Source organism: Stegostoma tigrinum, chromosome 11 (assembly GCF_030684315.1).
Source record: "Stegostoma tigrinum isolate sSteTig4 chromosome 11, sSteTig4.hap1, whole genome shotgun sequence".
Lineage (NCBI taxonomy): Eukaryota > Metazoa > Chordata > Chondrichthyes > Orectolobiformes > Stegostomatidae > Stegostoma > Stegostoma tigrinum.
Window position 1 is genome coordinate 41269429 of NC_081364.1, and position 23144 is coordinate 41292572.

Consider the following 23144-nt stretch of genomic DNA (forward strand, 5'->3'; position numbering starts at 1 on the left):
ATAGGGATGCAAGCTTTAATTTTTACTTATAGTAGTCATTATTTTTCTGACCAGATGATGAGGTAGTCGGTGTCAGTGTCAGCGTCAGGGATCGTGAAGACATTGTTCAAGTTTGGAATGTAAATGCCGCTAGAACAAATGAAGTAACTATTATACAAAAGATTTATGAACTTCTCCCAAAAGTAACTTTTAAGGCAGTTTTCTACAAACGTAAGTATAAATGTCGAAGTACCTATTTATGAAATTCTGCTTTTAAGCTGATGCATGATGACAGTTTAAAGGTTGCTTTTTAAAATAAATAATGATTTGAATTTCAGGTTATGATTTTCAATCATCTGCTGAACATTCTTAATTTTTTTTCACCGACTGAATTATTTTAAATTACTTAAGTGAATGTTACCCAGAAAATATTTTGATCTAAGATGTACTGAGTATTAATGAAAATAAGTATTAGACCATAAGACATAGGAGTGGAAGTAAGGCCATCAAGTCCACTCTGCCATTTAAATCATGGCTGATGGGCATTTCAACTCCACTTCCCTGCACTCTCCCCGTAGCCCTTGATTCCTTGTGAGATCAAGAATTTGTCAATCTCTGCCTTGAAGGCATCCAACGTCCCGGCCTCCACTGCACTCCGTGGCAATGAATTCCACAAGCCCACCACTCTCTGGCTGAAGAAATGTTGTCTCGTTTCAGTTTTAAATTTACCCCCTCTAATTTTAAGGCTGTGTGCACAGGTCTCGATCTCCCCACCTAACGGAAACAACTTCCTAGCGTCCACCCCTTCTTGTATTATCTTGTAAGTTTCTATTAGATCTCCCCTCAACCTTCTAAACTCTAATGAGTACAATCCCAGGGTCCTTAGCCGTTCATCATACGTTAAACCTACCATTCCAGGGATCATCCGTGCGAATCTCTGCTGGACACGCTCCAGGGCTAGTATTTCCTTCCTGAGGTGTGGGGCCCAAAATTGGACACAGTATTAAGAGAAACTGTTGGCATTCCAAAAGTCATTACTTCAAATTCTGGCAAAACACATTCTTGATTGTTAAAGAAAATGGCTTCGTCACTTAAGGAGGAAATCTACCTCTTCCTCGTATATAGAGAAGTAAAATATTGCACATGCTGAAATAATAATAGAAAATGATAATAAATACTCAGCAGATCAGTCAACATCTGTGCAATTGACCTTTTAGCAATCGAAATGATGGGCCAAAGCCTTGCAGCTCCTGAACAATGTGGGCAGTGGTGATTCAATTGGTGACATCAGTAAAGTTATATTCTTGATGTACATATAAAGTCACAATTTTACACAAGGTTTTAACAGCAGTGTTTAACAGCAGCTAGTATTGGTCTGCTTCCATGCATTGACAACTCATTATTACCTAATCTGGCCTCACTTGTGTGCAGTTTGCTATTTTCCCAGGCAGTGGAGAGAAGCTATACAGCAGTAATTCCCAATATGAAGCACCCGAGTATCTAGCGCCTTGAGCTTGCCACTTGCTCCTCCGGGACTCCATCTTGGTTAGCATTCCCCAGTATCTCAGGGTGTGCTCCATGCACAGTTTCTACCTTCATCCTTTGTCCATGGAAGTTGGCATATGTGACATCCATCAGCCTCTCCACATAGAACATAGAACAGTACAGCACAGAACAGGCCCTTCAGCCCACAATGTTGTGCCGACCATTGATCCTCATGTATGCACCCTCAAATTTCTGTGACCATATACATGTCCAGCAGTCTCTTAAATGACCCCAATGACCTTGCTTCCACAACTGCTGCTGGCAACGCATTCCATGCTCTCGCAACTCTCTGCGTAAAGAACCTGCCTCTGACATCCCCTCTATACTTTCCACCAACCAGCTTAAAACTATGACCCCTCGTGCTAGCCATTTCTGCCCTGGGAAATAGTCTCTGGCTATCAACTCTATCTATACCTCTCATTATCTTGTTTACCTCAATTAGGTCCCCTCTCCTCCTCCTTTTCTCCAATGAACAGAGACCGAGCTCAGTCAACCTCTCTTCATAAGATAAGCCCTCCAGTCCAGGCAGCATCCTGGTAAACCTCCTCTGAACCCTCTCCAAAGCATCCACATCTTTCCTATAATAGGGCGCCCAGAACTGGACGCAGTATTCCAAGTGCGGTCTAACCAAAGTTTTATAGAGCTGCAACAAGATCTCACGACTCTTAAACTCAATCCCCCTGTTAATGAAAGCCAAAACACCATATGCTTTCTTAACAACCCTGTCCACTTGGGTGGCCATTTTAAGGGATCTATGTATCTGCACACCAAGATCCCTCTGTTCCTCCACGCTGCCAAGAATCCTATCCATAATCCTGTACTCAGCTTTCAAATTCGACCTTCCAAAATGCAAAACCTCGCATTTATCCAGGTTGAACTCCATCTGCCACCTCTCAGCCCATCTCTGCATCCTGTCAATGTCCCGCTGCAGCCTACAACAGCCCTCTACACTGTCAACGACACCTCCGACCTTTGTGTCGTCTGCAAACTTGCTGACCCATCCTTCAATCCCTCATCCAAGTCATTAATAAAAATTACAAACAGTAGAGGCCCAAGGACAGAGCCCTGTGGAACCCCACTCACCACTGACTTCCAGGCAGAATATTTTCCTTCTACTACCACTCGCTGTCTTCTGTTGGCCAGCCAATTCTGTATCCAAGCAGCTAAGTTCCCCTGTATCCCATTCCTCCTGACCTTCTGAATGAGCCTACCATGGGGAACCTTATCAAATGCCTTACTGCCACATCATGGCACATTTCTGACTCGTGTGTAATATGGTTTACCACTTCACATTTCAAAGCACATTGACACCTTTCACTGCAGTGCTGCTGCCAGGCCACGTTGTATGCACAGACATATACTAAGCACAGGCTTGCTCTTTTAGTGCTTGCTTACTCACAGCGTGTCTGCTTGTCTTTGGTTCGTTACTGCATCATTCTTCACTGCTGAATGGATACTATCAGCAGTCAGGGAGTGATGCCACAGTTCAGTCAATGACATCATCTGGTCTTGGTCCATGAACTTGGACATGGTCAGGAGTTTCATCTGATGACCTTCTAAGCTGTAATCCACAGCCAGTCCTGCAGGTCTAAGGCAACCACTCTGAGGATTAATGGCGAGCCAATTAGGAGCTGTGTATAAATCAATCAGCGATACCATCATTTATCTAATGTTTCAGTCAGTCCAAATTGGTCACTTGGCTGAACAGTCAATCTTGGGAGTCTGGAAGTCAAGGGAGAATTATCAGGGGCCACTTCTGTGGGACAGTAACTGAGCAAGTTAAACGTGAGGATTGAAGCAATATGTTGGGCCGCAGAAGGAACAGTGCTTGTAAAAGAAGGAATTGGGGAAGGGGTAATTCAGCAGTAGGTAACAGTACATTGAGAACGTAGGTCATTATAGAGCAGGTATCACTGACTGTCACCACCATCCTGCCTGCAAAGGATTGGCAGTGCATCACAATAGTTGGCATAGCTTGCCTAACATGTAGGCCAGGCGTCAGGGGAAGCATAAGGAGATAAAGACTTAAGAGTTTGGGAATGTGTAGAAGCTCAGAACTGATGGAGATGTTTGGCTGGGAATGCGTGGGGCATGAAAGTGAGCAGAATGCGTGGGGCATGAAAGTGAGCAGAGCAAGTTTGTTTTTCTAATTTGAGAACACTGGCTTCACTTGTGAGTGATGTGAGGCTTTTCAAGTGACAATTGCATTAACGATTCACTTACACAGTAAAGTTTCCAAGATCTTTGAATTCTGCATGTCAAATGCATGCAATACCCAAAAATGTTGACTAGAAATGCTTGTCATGAGCAGTGTTTACCAAGCGATTAGCCCTTTAAATTAATCTTGGTCTTCTATGAAGCAGAACTAATTGCAGGCAAACTTACAAGTGTAAACTGCAGTGAAAATACCTGAGACAGTCCAATGTTTCATAGGCTGCACAAGGGTGGGGAGCTGATTCCATGGAAATTAGGTATTTACCAAATGCTGGTAAGCAACACTGCTTTTGTTGGGTTTCAGAAGTACCACACAAGAAAGTCTCCTGACGTATTTGTGTGGCGTGGTTTATGTGTATGCATCAGTATAATGTCCTCTATGTCAATGTCTATTTGCAGAAATTCCATGACCCACTGATACAAGGACAATGCTAAACTGTCATTATACTGCTGATTGCTCACATTACTAAGGACCTGTTTTGTTTCTGATATTGCCACGCTGACAATCCCTGCTGCAGTGATTTCAGTCATTGCTGTGGCTGTAGTATGATAAAAAATATAGAGAAATTGAAGAGGACTGATGGTTCAACAAGCCCAGGACCAGCAGCAACCTCCAGTGGCTACTGCTGAGCCTTCACATGAAGTCGCCGCAGCAGATCCCCTGAGGATCCTGAAGAGGTACATGAAGCCTGGAGTCCACCATCTGCTATGCTGTTTTCACCACAAGAGTAAGACATGTTGCCATCATGAACTGAAAATGTCCTATGACACAGTCGCAAAGCTGTTGTCTGTTGGAACAAAATTTGCAGCCCGAAGGGGTGGGTAGCCATGCTATCCGAATAGCCATCAAGTTAAAGGCTGTGCTAAATTTTTAAAGATCTGCTGGGCCCCTGTGTAGGATTTCTTAATCCTCAAGCCATAAACGTATCATGGCTGTTACCAATACTGATTGTGCCCGATCATTGGAGGGCAAATGTTATTGTGGAGGAGGGGTGAGTGTTACTGATGGTCACCCACACACAGGCTGCAAAGTTGGGATTGAAGGCACCTCAGAATGGCTGGCATGGCTAAGTTGTAGGCCTTCATCTTGTTTCTCCACATTGGTGAGGGTAGTACTACATCCCAGTCAGTAGGTAGCACTTCCCTTGTGCAGGGCATTATATATATATATATATATATATATATATGTTGTTACAACACAGACCCAGCAAGTCAAACTGAATGAACTTTGCTATCACTGGATTTGCAACATAGTGAAATGAAAATAGTCAGTGACCCTCAAAATTATCTAGTTGTCCCTAATCAAACTTTGAATAACTGATCTCTGACACCAAGTTTGTAGCTTAAACAAAAATTAGTAGTTTATTATTAACACTAATTTTACCAGAGCACTTCTAAATGACGAGGTAAGCTGGTATATTGCCTGTGATTTAAATCCAGTCTTCTTTGACTGTAATTGTCGCATGGATCAGAGACACGGTTAAGGAATTTTTGTTTTTAAAAATAGCAGAATTATAATTTGCCAATTTGATAGCCTTTTCAACAATGATTACCAGGCCTTTATGGACTTTTTGAATGATGCGTATCCCATTACGGGCATATGGGATTGTGTCTTGCTTGAATTCTGAAGTCACTGCCCAACATACACAGGCTGTCAGGAATATTCACTTATTTCTTATAAACTGGGATTATGTTCTCCGAACATTCCACAATTCTTAACTAAATATAAAACTAGGGAAGAGTAAAACTCAGATGCAGCTGCCCTGTCCAGCAGCTTCTGAGCATACTACCTTCTGCCCAAAAAAAGTCAAAACCAGTTCAATCAGTAGCTTCTCTTTTTCGACTGGCCTTCCCTTGATTGACTGACTAATTGAACATCCATCCAGTTGAACATCTTTGAGTGTAATACATCCTAGTGCCAAAACGTCTGCAGTGTTTTTCCAAGAATAATTAACATGTTATTTTTTTGCAGGCCAGTTCCCAGACACAACCCTCAGTTTGTTATTTTCGTTAAATAAGCTGCCATTCAAAATTCAATTCTCAAGTTCTGCTCTCACTCCCAAACCAGCAATAAGAAAAAGCAATGGTGGTCTCAGCAGTGCCTAGATATATATACCAAGTTATCTGTCATCGTCAATACCACATCCTAGAGGTCTGCTCCAGACACTTTGGAAACTGCCATGATGCCAATACTCATTATGACTCTCAAGTTCCTGCTTCTTTTCAAATGCTGGATGCCATACAAGAATGGCTTCTGGAACTCAAGGGCTATCCTCCACAACCATGATTGATGACTCCATTGCACAAGCTTTTGACGAAGGCTAAATATGGATACATGCAAACCATTTTTCCACAAGCCATGAGAGAACAGGTAGCAAACCTCCTGAAACTGAAATTGAGACTCCAATTGTTAGATTTGTCTGAAGGGGTCTGACAGTTCACTCCAGACAGTGAGTCATGTAATCCTTGCGTGCTGCCCCTGTACGATGAGAGCAGGTAAAGAAACGATGTGATGAATGCTGAAAAGCTGGGAGAGCTGCACCTGCCTTCTGAGGGGGAAGATGAAAACATTTGAGCAGGAGATTCATCACCGTCATAGTGTGGTACGGCATTGGGTACAACAAATCAGACAGGACATGATTGACGTAGAGTTCCAGTAGATTTGGTTTGGGTGGAGTCATCATTCACTGGCAATAAATTTACTGCTGTTCAAAAGGCAAGCAGACCCTGATCGCTTCCAGAAGCAAATGCAGCTTTTTTGTTTTTTTAACTGTTTGATTGATCAAAAGGGAAAGTGAATATTAACAACTGTCAGAAAGATTTCCAACATGTGACATTCCCACTTTGAATAATGACAAAATGTTCTGCTATGCTTGGCATTAGGAAAAGAGCAACACTCATTCAAACAGAGTTTTAACATGGTACTAAGGATAGGTAGCTTCTAGCTTTGTTTCATATGACAGTTAAACAGGTGATGATATAAGAAAAAATGTATTTATAAATGTCATGTTCTGCTTTCAATAAAGTGCCACCTTATGCCATCTTGGTGACCTTAGAAGCTTTTCTTTTGCTTCCCTTTGTGTATTGTGAAGGTCTATTCCTGCTGGCAGTGTTTGTGTTAGTCTACAGCTAGGTTTTAAATATGGCACCTCTGGTGTGAATCCCAGAAGGTACCAGCAGCAATGAGTATTTCCACCACAGGTGAGCGTGATTGCACAAGAGTGTGCCATAGGGCATCTTGTGCATCAATATTGAGGTGAGCAATGGCGAATTATGAGAAAATGGACTGGAACGTTTCTCCACAAACTCCGTGAAATTCCTCAAAGTTAACATTTCGCTCATATTTGCGAAAATTCAGCCTGTTAACTCTGTTTCAGTTTTTGCAAATGCCATATGACCGTTTGAGTATTTCTTGCACTGAGCTTTTGTCACCTGTATTTGGTCTAGCCTAGATGTATCTCTGTGTAAATTTTACTTGATGCTTTCAGGGTAACCAAAAATGAATAATAAATGCTACATTTCCTGTCAGCCACATACCAAGAACAGAATAAAACTAAACTAAGCAACAATGCATTCCATATTCTACAGTTTGCAATTTTTAATATTCCTGAATTATTTGAGTTGTTTGTAAAGAAATATGGATCAGTCAGACAGGAAACAATCCTTACAGATGAAGATCATTAGGATCCCATTTCCTGTAAATAAATCTAAGAAAGAAGAATATTGTGGTGGATGGTGGTTATTGTGGTGTTCAGTGTCTCAAATGAAAATCTGTGCTAAATTGTGAGCAAATCTCATTATGTCTCCTCAAATCACTTTATTTATTGATAGGCAAATAAACAGAGTAGGTTGTTGTTGATCCATGCTTTTAGAAATTTGAGTCCTAAAGTTTAATGTTCCTCCACTGAGTTGCAAAATAAAACTTTGTCTGAGACAGTGTTTCTTTTTCTCTAATCATTGACTAAATATGTTTGTCTGCTACAGTAGAAAATAAGGAATAATTGTGTTTGAACTAACTTCTTGCAGTTACAGGCCCAGAGAAGATGTTACTTTGAAGTTTTGGGTTTTCTAGGCAAATTCTCAAGCTTCTTGTCTCAGCGGTGCCATTTTGAAGGACAACTCACTGAGGCCTATTTTGGCTGAATTAATAATGATCAGTTTGTTTCCCCTCTTCCCACATGATAACAGGCCAATGCTAATCAGCAGCTTTCCAAATTGTATGGAGTTGCACGCTTTCATTACTAAACTAAACTATTTTGTAAGCACAATGCCTGTGCTAAGCTCATACAGGAACTCAACCAGTCATTTGCTGAAAGTGATTCTGGCTGTAAGAATGCTGAAACTTGACTTTTTCAACCAAGAAAATATTCAGGTTTTGTTCAGTTCCTCTACCGTAACGAGAGGTAGGGAATCCAGAGAGAGCGTGAAACATTTCTGAGACAATTCCCAAAGCATGCCCATCTATCCACAGCCCGCAAGAATTCATAGTCAGTAGACAATATTGTATGAACCCAGCTGTCCTCCACCCCTGTTCCTATGGCTCTGATTGATCAGCTAATCAACTCCGACTTCAAACAAATTTGGCCTTTTATCGACCACAGTTACTATCCAGAAATGATGTAACAGTTTGAAGTATTGATCCAGATTAAATCATAGCACAAGTATCATCAAGAAGATTGTTAAATCAGCCCATTATACTTGTCAATGGAAATATCAAGCTGCCAGTTAGGAAACTTTTTTGAACGATTTTTTTTATAAATGCTTTTACACTGTGTCATTAGCAATCAACGTTTTTATTGCCGACTTGAAAATTATGTTGTTTTCTTCCAGTGCTGGCCACAGAACTATTTTAGACAGAGCTTCCACCTGATATGATCATTAATCAGTATCAACCAAAGTAGTGGGACTTTTGGCTTCACCTAAGTTTAAGGGACCCTACACAGAGACCGAGTATAAGATCCACATTCAAGACCAAATGCAAAATGACTCAGCCTTCAAATAGTCTTGCTACTAAGAAGTACTGCAAAAGCAAAAAATAAACTATTGTCAAGATACAGGCAATTACCCACACTGGACTGTACATTTTAAACAGGGACTTGCTCTGTAACCTTGTTTATTGACAGATGGCTGTGATCTGTATTGCATTTGATTGTCAACCCAGCACATTACGACCATAAAAATACTAGAATACAAGAGGAACTGTAACCAGAGCAATCCAGTTGTGTTTTTTTAGACTCTTAGTTTGTTTCTCAGCTCAGTCATTCAACAACATTCAGAATAAGAGACTACAGTGTTTGAGGCTTCGCACAAGTGTAGCGCATTTCTTGGTTTCTTTTCGCCCAGAATCATCGAACAGAGTTTATTCTCACCCCTTTTATGTCAGTTCTGGCCTTTACTATTTCTATTTCATTGGAACCACGATGCGAGAAAGAACAATGTTGCAATCTTCAGAAAGGTATTTTGCACAAAGGCACCTTGTGTAGTGTAGCATTATGAGTGAATAATACCCAACTGTTCAGACCTTCTGGCTTAACTTCATAAGCTGTTTATAGGTGAAGGTTGAACTTCATAAAATGTAAGATTGTATTGCTTGAGTGTCTAACATTTTATTTTTACTTTGTTATATATCTTAATGAAGTCAACATTAAGAAATGGAATTAATGCTGTCCACATCTTTTTGCAGCTCATGAGGAACATCATGCTTTTGAAGGTGGTCGTGCAAAACCATAGTGATTCACCAGAAGCATTTTGTGTGGACAGCTAAGAATTTGTTTGTATGTAAGATTAGAGAGTTGGACTCTAACTACCAAAATGGTGAATGCTAAAAGAATTTTAACTTTTTTTAAAAAAAATTCAGGTGACTAATTTGCAAAAGAAAGCAAGTGAAATATTGCCATCTTAATTATGTTACAGTTGTTTTGTGACTTGCATTAATATCTCTGTTTGGTAAAATCTTTCTCTAAAGGCAGAAATGTTGCTCACCTTCTTAATTTTAATATTAGACAACTTTACTTTTGCTTCTGACTGCATTCCTGTTCTTTCAGGCATGAAGTTTTTAAACTGTGACTTAAGTATTTGTATTGTACTTAGCAAGTGGTTGCTAATATGTACGTAAGACCTCGTGTTTATTAAGGAAAAAAGCTATCAGAGAAGGAATATTGATTCACATATGTAGTTAAACCGATTAATGGTGGCATATTTCTAGTAGATCGTAGTTTTCTATTTTTTTTTAGAAAAGTGATTGCATTATGTAATCATGTACGTCACTGTAATTTTTGGTCTTGTGGATGCTTGCACTGATATACCAATGTTTCCATCTGCAGAAAATGCAGTGGATTGTCTGAAAGAACTGTCAAGTTTGTGTTCTCCTTCATTACCTTGTATAACTTTATTCAGTAATTATTATTTTAGGCCGTTCACTAATTTCATTTACAATGTATTGAAATGCTTCTCTTCATTGCTAGTTATCCACGTCACCTGTTTAAAAACTTAGTTTTACTTGAATTCAGAAGTTTTTGAACGTTCTTATTATGGCACCTTAAACTAATTTTTGTTCTGTCGGTAGAGAAAGAATATGCAGTAAGTAGTGTTGCAGTAGGTTTTTATTCTGTTGCAGTATTTGCTGTCATAAGTGCAGTGATGTTATGTTATGTGACTTATGTGTTTCATTGCTACAGAACCAAAGAATTCTATTGTAAAGCTTTGAGAAACATTGAAGAAAAGTAAGGGGAAAGCTGTGAATGTACACATGCCATGCCAAAATAAGATTAACATTCAAATATTATTTTGGAATTGCACAAAAATGTCAGTTGTAAATTTGAGTGTTTACTGCAATGAATTCACTGTGTGCATGTATATAAGGTAACACAGAAAACCTATTTTTCTTGCCTTGATACTAAATGCAATCATGATAATTGTAACAGATCCGTATGAAAAGTGTTGAGAAATCATCTGAGCTATATGCAGGATATTCTGATTGCCTAAACTACCTGAAATAGTTCTGTAAAATCAAAACAACTTCTTGTCTGGACTTAAATCTAATTCATAAGTTCTTCTGAGAGGTACATTCAGTTCTCAGAATTGAAAGTTGTTGTCTCTCTGTAACAAATAATTTACACGGATGTTTGTCATACTTTTTCTGACCAGCTTATCAATTATTACATCTTTATTAAAACAATCATGCATCAAGTTCTGTAGCATCTGTTGCACAGGTGTTACTCCTAATTTACAATAGTTTAAATAGACCCCTAAAGACTAGGAAAAATAGTTTTGTAAAAGTGAGCCCTTTTCTTTACATAAAGTCAATCTATATCAGACTTAGGAAAACTGCAATGGTTTCCTCCATCTTGCATAATCGATATTACGTAGCATCAAAATTATTGATCATCGCATAGTAGCCATTGTGTTTTAATTGATTTGAGAAAATCAAGTTCTAGGAGGTTACTACAGTTTATAACTATGGTTTTATTTTCCATGCACTGATTGTTTTCTGGAAAAAAAACAAAAGCTGATATTTTATCTCAGCCAACCAGGTTTCTGTGGACAATGGATTAAAGCACAAATGTTTTTGTAACAATCAAAGCAAACTGGTAATTCATAACTGTGAAAATGTATACTTCAGTATCATCAAAACAAAATTGTTTTTCTCTATGCATGAATGGATCAGTAAAAGTACTTCATACTTTCCTACCCTTTCGTACACCCGTGAGAAAATTCTGTAACTATCAGATATGTAAATGTTAACGTGGTATTTTTAGTTTTAATAAAAAACAAAAGAACTGTGGATGCTGTAAATCAGAAACAAAAACCGAAGTTACTGGAAAAGCTCAACAGATCTGGCAGCATCTGTGAAGAGAAATCAGAGTTAATGTTTCCGGGCCGGTGAAGGGTCACTCTGATATCTGTTCACAAGTGCTGACGGACCTGTTGAGCTTTTCCAGCAACTTCTGTTTTTGTTTATAGTACTTTTAGTTGTTTGGATATGAAACTTATCCAAAATTTGAATCTGGATCTGCTGGGACTCTGGTCAGCAAATGACTAGTTTTAAATTGTATTCTGTCATGATTTGAAAATAAAAGCATTTTTTTTCATTCTTAGTCATGATTGATTATTGTATTACCACCATAAATTAGTTTGCAAACATCCATTGCTCTAATTATAAAGAATACTTTCCTTTTAAGGTCTCAACTGATTACTTGTATTTGAATATACAGAAGCCACTACTAAAAATGCTAGATCATATTCAAGTGTAGCCTGTGAGAGAATTTGTAAAACTTTTTTTACACTTTTCTAGGATTTGTTGGTAATAACCTCAATTTAAGAAAGTAATTTATAGATAGTTTAATTGCATAACATGGAATCAGAAAACATGGCTTCAAATTGTCAAAAGATGTTGGAAGATTTCCAGGTTAATTAACACTGCTCTAAATTTGATATTTATATTTCACAATTCCAATTGTGCTACTCTATTAATTTTATACCAGTTTGTTCTTTTGACAACTACTGAATAAAAGAAATACGTAGTGTATCATTTACCTTGCAGCAATTTCCTTAAAAAAAGGCTGTCATAGCTTGACAGTGTTTCGGTAGCTGAAACTACTGTATTTTGTTCTAGCTGTGCAACGTTTCTTGGCATTCTGATAAAATCTAGTCAGCAGTCACATTGTTAAGTTTGCAGCCTCTTGATAACAGATTATCCTGAGGATTTCAAGACAAGGGGGCACAGTTTTAAGGTCAGAGGAGAGAGATTTAAAAGAAGACGAGGGGCAATTTTTTTCACACTGAGGGTGGTTTGCATGTGAAACGAACTTCTGAGGATGTGGGTACAATTACAACATCTAAAAGACATTTGGATTAGTACATAAATAGGAAAGATTTGGAGGGATATGGGCCAGGAGCAGACATGTAAGACTTGTTTAGTTTGGCATTATATTCAGCATGGACTGGTCGGACTGAACTGTCTGTTTTCATGCTGTCCGACTCTGTTTCTAACTCTGGCTTGTTTCTGTTCAGACATTTTGTCGCCATGCTAGGTGACATCTTCATTGGAGCCTCTGTTGAAGCGATGTTCTTCTACTCCACGTGGATTTTATACTGTCCGGTCCATTATGGTGAGTATTATCATCTCCTGTTTTGATCTGTATGGGTTTGTATAGGAGGTCCAATTCTATGTTTGTTGATGTTGAAGTATGGGTGGAGAACAATGCATCTAGGGATGCCTGTGCAGGTCACCACCCATACTTCAATCAATACACATATAGAATTGGACCTCTTATACAAACCCATACAGATCAAAACAGGAAATGAGAGTACTCACCATAACAGACCAGGCAGTATAAATTCCAAGCGGAGTAGAATAACATCGCTTCGTCGGAGGTTCTACTGATGATGTCACCTAGCATGGCGATGAAACGTTTGAACAAATTCAAGCCAGCTAAGCGAGCAAGGCAACAACTTCATCCACAACCTGAGCTACAGGTCTTTGCCAAAACGTTATTCTAACTCTATGAATGATTTAAATGCTTTTGCTAATATTATTGATACCTGTAATACCTAGAATTAGATGTAGAATTTTTGATACCTAGAAACAAGTGGATTTTTGAGCCTGCTTCATCATTCATTTAGATCACAGCTGGTTCATACCTCAGCTCATTTAGCAGCCAAAGCTTCATCTTCAGTTATCCTATAGCCATTTTGAAGAAGACATTATCGGATTTCTAGTACCTGTGTGGAAAAGGTGGTCCTCATTTTGCTCTTAAATGGTCTAGTTCTAATTTTAAGATGTCCCATCACTCATTGTTTCTTCCACCATTGGCAAGTTTCTCTGCATTTTTTTTATCCTTTTAACATTTTGAGCACCTTGACCACATCCTGCCTCAGCCTTCTAAACTCAATTTAATTCACACCAAACCTTAATCTCTATGCCTGTACAGTTTTAATAGTGTGTTTAGGTTTTAATTTCTAAAGCTCTTATAATCCATCAAGAAAAACACCTTGATTACTATCTGGAGACCGATTTTTATAATATCCATAGATTAAGGCAGTGATCATGGAAATTTCTTTGGGGTACGGAGGTGAGGAAGAAGAAGTTGACATTAATAAGTAATAGGTTAGAGTCATTTAGTATGGTAGCAGGCCCTTCAGCCCGACTTGTATATGCTGACACGATATCCTCAGCTGAACTAGTCCAATTTGCCTGTGTTTGGACTATTCCTCTCAACCTTTCCTATCCAAATGTCTTTTAAATGTTGTAATTGTTCCAGTGTCATTCACTTATAGAGCTCATTCCATATATGCAGCACCCTCTGTGTGAAAATGTTACCCAAGATCTCATTTTAAATCTTTCCAATCTCACCTTCAACCTATGCTGTCTAGTTTTGGACTCCTCTTCCCTGGAAAAAGACTTTGGCTATTCACTTTATCTGTGCCCCTCATAATTTTATGAACCACTACACTGTCTTCCCTCAGAATCTGACACTCCAGGGAAAAACAAATCCTAACCTCCCCTTATAACTCAAATTTTCCAACCTTGGTAACATCCTTTGTAAATCTTTTTGCACCCTTTCCAGATTAATAATGTCCTTTCTATAGCAGGGTGACCAGAATTGTGTGCAATACTCCAAATGTGTCCTTACCAATGTCTTGTACAGCTGTAACATGATGTCCCAACTCCTGTACTCTGTATTCTGACCAATGAAGGCAAGTGTGCCAAATACCACCTTCACCCTGTCTATTTGTTACACCACTTTTAAGGAACTATTTACCAAAAACTCGTAGGCCTCTCTGTTTGACAGCACTCCTCAGGGCTCTACTGTTAACTGTGTAAGTCCTGCCCTTGTTTGTTTTACCAGAACACAACACCTCACATTTATATAAATTAAACTCCATCTGCTATTCTTCAGCCCATTGGCCAAGTTGATAAAAATCCCTTTGTACTCTTCGATAACCTTCTTCACTATCCACTATACCGCCAATTTTGATGTTGACCACAAATCTATTAACCATGTCTCCTATAATCTCATCCAAATCATTTATATAAATGATGGACAACAGTAGACTCAGCATCAATCCTTGCAGCACCAATCTCTGACTCCTACTATTGAGCCGATTTTGGATAGCTCTCCCTGGATCCTATATGATCTAACATTAATAACTTACCTACTATGCAGACCCTTGTCAAAGGCCTTGCTAAATTCCATATAGACAACGTCTACTGCTCTGCCTTTAACTACCTTCTTGGTGACCTCTTCAAAAAAAAAACTTCCCATGCACAAAGCCACGCCGATTATCCCTAATCAGTCCTTTGTCATTCTAAATGCATGCAGATCCTGTTCTGAACAACTTGTCCTCCACTGACATCAGGCTCACCAGCCTGTAGATCCCTGGCTTTTCATTGCAGGCTTTCTTAAATAATGGCCCAACGTTAGCCACCCTTCAGCCTTTCAGCACCTCCCTTGTGGTTATTAATGATACAAATGGCTAAAGACCCCATAATGTCTTCCCTAGCTTCCCACAATGTCATGGGATGTGCTTGATCAGAAGAGATCCCAAAGATTCAAAAATCTGAATCTCTGCCCCCTGCACCAGCCACACATTCATCTGCCCTATCCTCCTATTTCTATTCACACTACCATGTGGCACTGGGAGTAATCCAGAGATTAATACCCTTGAGATCCTGCTTTTTAAACCTCCTGCCTAACTCCCTATATTCACTTTTCTGGATCTCGTCTCTTTGTACTCATTGGTACTAATGACATAGGTAGATAATGTCCTCTGGCTACTCACACTCCCCTTTGAGAACTTGCTGCAACCATTCTGAATTGTCCTTGACCTGGCACCAGGGAAGCTATGCATCATTCTGGTGTCTCACTTGTAGCTGCAGAAATGCCTGCCTGTGCCCCAAATTAGCTTAAGAAATGCGTGTCAGAAATTGTCCATCCTTAACTAGTGCAAAGGTAATCTACAATGTAGTATCAACCAAGATGCTGCCCCTTTCAAGTTATAGAATGATATGAGCAGCATCATAGTCTTAAATAGTCATTTATTTGCATCTGCAAACAATAAATAACAGGGCTATATAAATGTCAGCATAAATATCTAAAGGTAGTTTTTTAATAGGATTGTAATTAGACAAAGGTTGGTGTTAACTCTTGAATGTTTGAAAAGGTAGTAAAACATTGAGAAGGGCCTTGAGAAGAAGGATGAAGTAGGGGTTTTTGAAACGATGGCACAATTATGCATGACCTTGGGATAGAGAGAAGTTCTTTAATGAAACAGGTTGCTGCAAGAACTCTTCTGGCCTCAATATCTTGGAGCTGGGTTTAATTCTTGCAACAACATTTGAGTTGGGTAGTACCATGGAAATAATAGAATCCCTTTGGCCCAACAAACCCATGTTGATCCTCGGAGCATCCTACCCAGCCCCATTCCCCTGTAATCCACCTGATCTATGCATCCCTGAACACTTCAGGCAGTTTAGCATAGCCACTTCACCTAGCCTGCACAACTTTGGACTATGTGAGGAAACCTACGCAGACACGGGGAGAACATGAAAGCTCCACACAGGCAGACACCCGAGGGTAGAATCAAACCCAGGTACCTGATGCTGTGAGGCAGTGGTGCTAAACACCATGCCTCCCCTACCCACTGGAGAACTTTTCTATGACTTTTCCTGCATCTTTCTCTCTAGAAATTTTTGTTTTCTGCAGTTATTTCCCCAAGTACCTCCAAAGACCAAAGCTAAACTTTACAGTTGATTCATTTGCTGTAGGCTAAAGTTTGTATGCTAAACTTCATTTTGATGCTGTAGTTTAAATTGCATTTCCTACATTGCCCATTTTGAGCAACTGTGATGGATACCCAGATCGTTGCTGTTCTAGAGATAGTAGGAACTGCCGATGCTTGAGAATCTGAGATAACACAGTGTGAAGCTGGATGAACACAGCAGGCCAAGCAGCATCAGAGGAGCAGGAAAGTTTGACGTTTCGGGTCGCAAAGATGGGTCTCGACCCGAAATGTCAAACTTTCCTGCTCCCCTGATGCTGCCTGGCCTGCTGTGTTCATCCAGCTTCACGCCGTGTTATCTCATTGCTGTTCTATTTTGTTTTTCTAAGAAAGACTTCTGCATTGATGTCACTGTATGCATCCTGTTGACATTTGTTATATTTTTATGTTTCTTGTCCAACAGCCTCATCTGTAAGTCAGCTGTCACATTTTGTAGGAATTATCTTTAAACATTAATCCAGTGTGAATGCTGGTAATGACAATTGTATTGGATTTTGAATTTGCAAAGCAATTTTTGTAAGGAGAATTATGACTCCAACATCTATCAAACCTTCTGCCTGTATAAAATTCTGGAATTAAGGTTGTGGCTAATGTTTAAATTTCATTCGAGTACACACCTAAATCCAGTTCTTTGTGAAAGAATGCCATAGGGTTTTCACTGATGAGTGATAGTATCAGCTGACTCATATTGATTTTTGCATTAAAATCTTATGTGATTATACCATTTATAACCGGAATTTTTTTAACTTTTAGTCTGTGAATTTTGTCCTATTTACCTGTTCTTGGTAAATGTAATGATCATTTGTTCAGCTGCTTTGCTTCATCAGCTTGGTCCTATTGTTTTATCACCCTGTTCCTTCACTCAGAGCTTTGAACTCTCTAGATCGCAAATTTTAGTGCTTTTCTAGATATGATTCCAGTTTCAGCAGCTCTGTTATTGGCATTATGTTAAACGTGCAGTTTTTGATTAACATTGAATGCTTCAAAATCCCATCAGAACTGAGTAGTATTATTCTCCTAGCTATCACCAACTGCTATCATTTTGGTTTTTTAAAAAAATCAAATTTCTGTTTTAATAAGAATCTCATAGGGACTTCTTTATCTTTACTTTCCACATGCTGGACTATGGTATTGAACCATGCTGCGTTAATGCTTTCTGTTATAATACTGCAATTTCATAGACTTCATTCCGTGGTTTCAGTCCTTGAGTCTGTGCAATATCAATGAGAAAACCACAAATGTTAAAACCTGTGGCTCCATAAATTTGCACAAACAAGTTGTATACTTTTTAAATTCACTTGCTGCATGTGGGCTTTGCTAACCAGGAAAACATTTATTGCCCATCTCTTTAACAACTGTGAGAATGTGGTGATGATGGGTTACTTTTGCCAATTTAAAGCATGGGTGAATATACGTCACCGTTGTGATTTATTTATCAATGTGAGTACAATGCTAAAAACAGCCTTTTCCAAACCAAAGAGAACAAACTAGCAAATGAAACCAGACATAGAAGGTAGACCGTGTTTATTGTTCAGGAACACAGTGGCTCAGTGGTTAGCACTGCAGCCTCACAGCACCAGGGACCCGGGTTCGATTCCAGCCTCGGGCAACTGCCCGTGTGGAGTTTGCACATTCTCCCCATGTCTGTGTGGGTGCTCCAGTTTCCTCCCACAGCCTGAAGATGTGCAGGCTAGGTGGATTGACCATGCTAAATTACCCGTAGTGTTCAAGGGTGTGTGGGTCTGGGTGGGATGCTTCAAGGGCCGGTGTGGACTTGTTGGGCCAAAGGGCCTGTTTCCAAACTGTAGGGAATCTAGTCTAAAGAACTAGATTTCCACGGCATAGAGCTCCAAGCTGAATACTTGAAAGTAATCAATGAGTATCCTTTAAGTCAAAAACTGCAATGGATGCTGCAAATCTAAAATAGACTGTAAAACGTGCGAGCAGAAGTCAGCCATTCAGCTGATTGAGTCTGCTCTGCCATTCATTGAGATTGTGGCTGATCTGATGATCAACTCCACTTTCCTACCTTGTCTCTATAGCCCTTGATTCTGTTATTGATTAAAAATCTATCTTAGCCTTGAATGACCCAATCTTGACAGCCTTGAGGTTGAGAATTTCACAAGTTCACTGTTCTCTGAGAGAAGAAATTCCTCTTCATTTCTGCCTATGATGGGTAAACTGTTATTGGACATTAATACTGTATGGTTGTAGATTCTCCCACAACAGGAAACAATGTTTCCCCATCTACCCTGTCAAGTTCTCAAAGAATCTTGTATGTTTCAATGAGTTCACCTCTTATTCTTCTAACTTCCCATGCTAACAAGCCCAACCTACTCATTTTTTCTTCATCTTAGTATCAGTCTAGTGAACTACAGATGCTTTCAACTTTTGTTTTAGACTCTTTCTTGAGAATGAAGTTTATATTAGTTTACAGTGCAAACATAGTTAAGTGCAGCTAACTGAAGGTTTAACATATTACATTTGCCTCTTTCTGTGCTATAACTGCATTCAACACAACAAATCCATGCATGTGTTTATGCTCAACATGACCCTCTCATCCTTCATCCACCATCATCAACACATCCAATTTCTTTTTCCCTAATGTTCATCCTTTTAAATGTATCTATGTACCAATCTAAATACACTTTATGATAGTAAATTACACATTCTAGTGAAGCTCTAGCTAAAGGAATTAAAGATAGGGCACTGAACCTGAAACAGTATCTCTGCTTTCTCTACGCAGGTATTGCCAGACCTGTTGTGATTTTCCAGCAATTTCAGTTGTTGTTTCTGATGGCCAACATCTGCTGTCCTTTGGGTTTTTTTTCCTTACAAAAACAAGGCTGAAGGTTGAATTAATTGAGGTGTATAAAAAAAATGGAAGGCTTGGTTAGAGTGGGCAGGGAAGATCTGTTTTCCCCGAGCAGTGGTGAGGTCAGTTACCAGAAGCACAAATTTATTGTGAGTGGAAGAAGAATTAGAAGGGAAATGAACAGAAAAAAAATGTTCAAATAGAGGGTGGTGGATGTCTGGAATTTCTATCCTGTTTTGATGGTTGAGGTGGAAGCCCTCCACTCATTCAAAGGAAATCAGGATCTACACCTGAAACTGCAAGGCTACAGATCAAGTATTAGAATGGACAGCTGGTGTATTCAGCTAAAACAGAAAGAACGAGCTTCTCTCTGTGCTGTAGTCTTGATTAAGTGCCATGAATACCATCTTAGTTTCCTTGACAAATGTTGTGGTGAAATAATTTAACGTTAATTGACATAACTGTATAATAATATGGCTTGATAGATGAATGTTTATTAAATAATCATTTTGGAATGAAATAAGAGTGGAACGAGAGCTGGAACTGTAACCTAACTAGTTATTTTTTTCATTGATAGGCAATTCAGAGGAACTTTGCGTAGATATAGGAGACCGTATTATTTTACTGAAAGGTGTCAATAAATAATTTGAATTGGCTGGTCTCTGGCATCACAAATACACTCCACTTATTTCCTAATGATGCAAAAATGGGTTATTTAATTAATTAATTGAGCCTGGATCAGAAAGGATATTTGTAGGTGACCTTTCTGGTTTTGTAGCTATGTAACCACTTATTTTAAAAGATGAAGACATCAGTATTGTTTGAAGAATTAAGAGTTGTCTTAACAGCAAGGCTGTTCTTCCTAGTGTCTTGACCAATATTTATTCGTCAAATAATTCTCCTGAACAAATTCTCTGGGGTTGTGCTTCCTATGTTGCAATAGACACACTCCAAAATTGGCTGTAAAGCACTTTTGGGACGACCCGAAAGGCGCTATATAAATGCAAATTTACCAGTGTTGCGCACCATACCCTACCATTGATCCCCACCCTCGCTAAGCACACTCTGCTACAGGGAAATCTGAGCACTTTGGTCTGCAATTTCTGTGAGCTGTAATGTGAAGGGTTATGTTGATAGTTTGGTTAAAGGGGGTGTATAATTAATTGCTTGCTCTGTTGGGAGGTTGCCAGGTCTAATTTTGTAGGAATTTTGTTTTTATTTGTTTTCAGCTGTTTCTACCGTTTCATTTGAGTCAGAAGCAGTTGTTAAAATGCTGGTCTAAGCTGTTGAATTTACTCGTAATAATGGGTTTATCGTGGAGTGCCGTACATTTGCTGCTCCATATACCTCAATAAGTAACGTCATCATGTTGGGAATACATTAGATTGAAGGATACGGTTGGCCACTTATTTGACTTCCCCATTACGTGGGGCACATGGGTGAATTCACAACTAAATTAGAACCTATTTAACACGGGACCTGTCCAAAATTAACGATTGTTCTCTACCATAGAACAACTTTTCGTACTTGGCTTATGCATACTGTTCGGAGGATTGGTGTGGACTCGATGGGCTGAATGGCCTGTTTCCAGACAGTAGGGATTCTATGTTACTACAATTTGCCTTATGACCCCTCAAAGTGCCCAAAATCTCAAACAACTACATCTGGCTTAATCAGCGCACTGTAGATATTTGGTGCTGTATACACAGGGAGTGGAGCAAGTTTGAACTGTGACTAGCCCTAGTACATTCTAAACCATCTGCAGAGCCTTAATGGTGTTATTGGCAGCAAGTAAACGCTAAATATTGCCCTTTACCTGTGTGACAACCACTGATGTTAGAAGGATCTGGGGCGCGGTCACAGAGATAGATAAATGAAAGGTGAAATTTAGAAGGATGAGATGCTGATTGGACTTGCGATTGTCTGTACCTGTTATGGACTAACTGGGCGGTTCCTGAGTGATCTCTAGGGCTCCTAAGAGCTACGTTATCACACGCCTTCTTGCAGCAATCTAAACTCAAGGCAAACTCCAACACACTCTGGAGGTGACAAAGTGACCAACTTGGAAGCGGACATTAAGCAGCAGTGAGCGGGCAGGATGACATCTGTGACTGTGAGCAGCAAGTCATCATTCTTCAGACCGTTTGCAGATGCGGCCCCTGGGCAGCAGGACAGAGCCAGCCAAGAGGGACACATGGCTGGGAGCTGTTCTTCAGCGCTGTACATGGCCCAGCCTGAAGTCGCCGAGAAGAAAGGCAACCCGAGCTGGGAAAATGAGCCGGAGGACAGAGGCTACCTGCATCCAACTGAGAACTTCACACATGAAGAACTGAAGGCAAAGCCAGGCCAGGAGCAGAAACCAGCCATGTCTTACATCGCTCTGATAGCCAACGCGATTCTAACTTCCCCCAACAAGAAACTCAACCTGGGCTCCATTTATAAATACATCGAAGACACGTTCCCCTATTACAAAGGTCGTGGCCAAGGCTGGAGGAACAGTGTTCGTCACAATCTCTCTCTCAATGAGTGTTTCATTAAGGCAGGGAGATGTGAGGATGGCAAGGGCAATTACTGGAGTATACATCCCTCCAACCTCGATGATTTCTCCAAAGGAGATTTCAGACAGCGCCGGAGGTGCCGCAGGAGGGGGCGTGCAAAGGAGCTGGAAAGTAAGCTAGCTGTGACTTACCCGAGCTGCCCGTTCCCAGTGGAGCCCCTCGCCCTGAACTCGCTGTACTCCCCGTACACCGAGCAGGAGCGCAGGGCGTACCGGCTGGATGAGGTCTTATACAGGCAGTACATCAGCAACCCCTTTTGGAGGTGGTACCACAACTGCAGGAACCCTGCAGGCTCTGGCTGCGATGCTGGCCTGAACACAGGGGCTCAGTGGCAAGGTTTGGGGGACAATGGATCCCCTCCAAACTTCTTCAAAACTGTCAACAACTGACTTGTAGAGAAAGCCGAGACTTCCCTGGAATGTTCAGACCATTACCACAGCCCAGGGGCAGCATTAGTAGCTCTGTAACTAACTCCAGTACGCCTCGATGTGTGTGAATGTGAGTGGAGCTCTCCGCTGTATTGTAACTGCTCACTCAATGCTGGGAATAAGTTAGGACAACACTCTCCCATACTAACACCTAGGATTTCCCTGGCGCCTGTAGTCACATCAACGTAGAAACAGTTCAACCTAAGGCGCCGAGCTCCAGATTATACAAGGAACTCCCTGACAAGCTGTAGATTCAGCTATTCCCAACGCTTGTTTTCTAATGAATTTGGTAAAATGAACTGTTGGTTTTACGTTCAGAAGTATCCAGAAGAACTGTTGTCCTCCTCGTCATGTCCAAACAGACGAACCCCTCGATTGTTCCTGAATGATTCCGTGGCTCCGCTCTGTAATCTATTAATTTGTTACTGGGGAATTGATGTGCTGTTGCTTTTGTGGTTAAAAGTCCTGTATTGTGTAAGAAAAAAAATGTATACAATGAAATAAAAACGGTCGGACCTAATGATTTTGTTTCGATTCACATCGTTGTTATTACAATATCTAATAGATTATAAAAACACTTATTTTATATTATATACCCTTAATTAACTAAAATCTTGCCAGTACAGTGCCTGAAGATGGAACTAATCCTGTAATTGATTAAATAAGTGATTGTTTCCAGTCCACTCTATTCAGACGGGATGATCGATGTGACTACAAAGCACATCTCAGTTAATACACTGTTCTTGTCTTTAGTGAGACTGCAGGGAACTTCACAATGAAGTATCACCAGGCAATGCCCATCACATTCTCACTCCCATATTT

The 23144-nt window shown here is 40.0% G+C and overlaps 2 protein-coding genes across 2 annotated transcripts in view; both read left to right on the forward strand.

Annotated features, from left to right (window-relative positions):
• The window catches only part of eif4e3 (eukaryotic translation initiation factor 4E family member 3), a 62468-nt gene extending 50640 nt beyond the window's left edge, over window positions 1–11828 (forward strand). Inside the window, exons 6-7 of the mRNA XM_048547777.2 lie at window positions 55–210; window positions 9422–11828. Of these exons, the coding sequence (XP_048403734.2) occupies window positions 55–210; window positions 9422–9468 (203 nt within the window). The 3' untranslated portion in view covers window positions 9469–11828. The remainder of the gene's footprint in view (window positions 1–54; window positions 211–9421) is intronic.
• A 9490-nt stretch (window positions 11829–21318) lies between these two features.
• On the forward strand, window positions 21319–22283 carry LOC125460504 (forkhead box protein D3-like). The gene has a single exon (XM_048548041.2). The coding sequence runs from the start codon at window positions 21435–21437 to the stop codon at window positions 22281–22283; it is 849 nt and encodes a 282-aa protein (XP_048403998.1). The 5' UTR covers window positions 21319–21434.
• The last annotated feature ends 861 nt before the right edge of the window (window positions 22284–23144 follow it).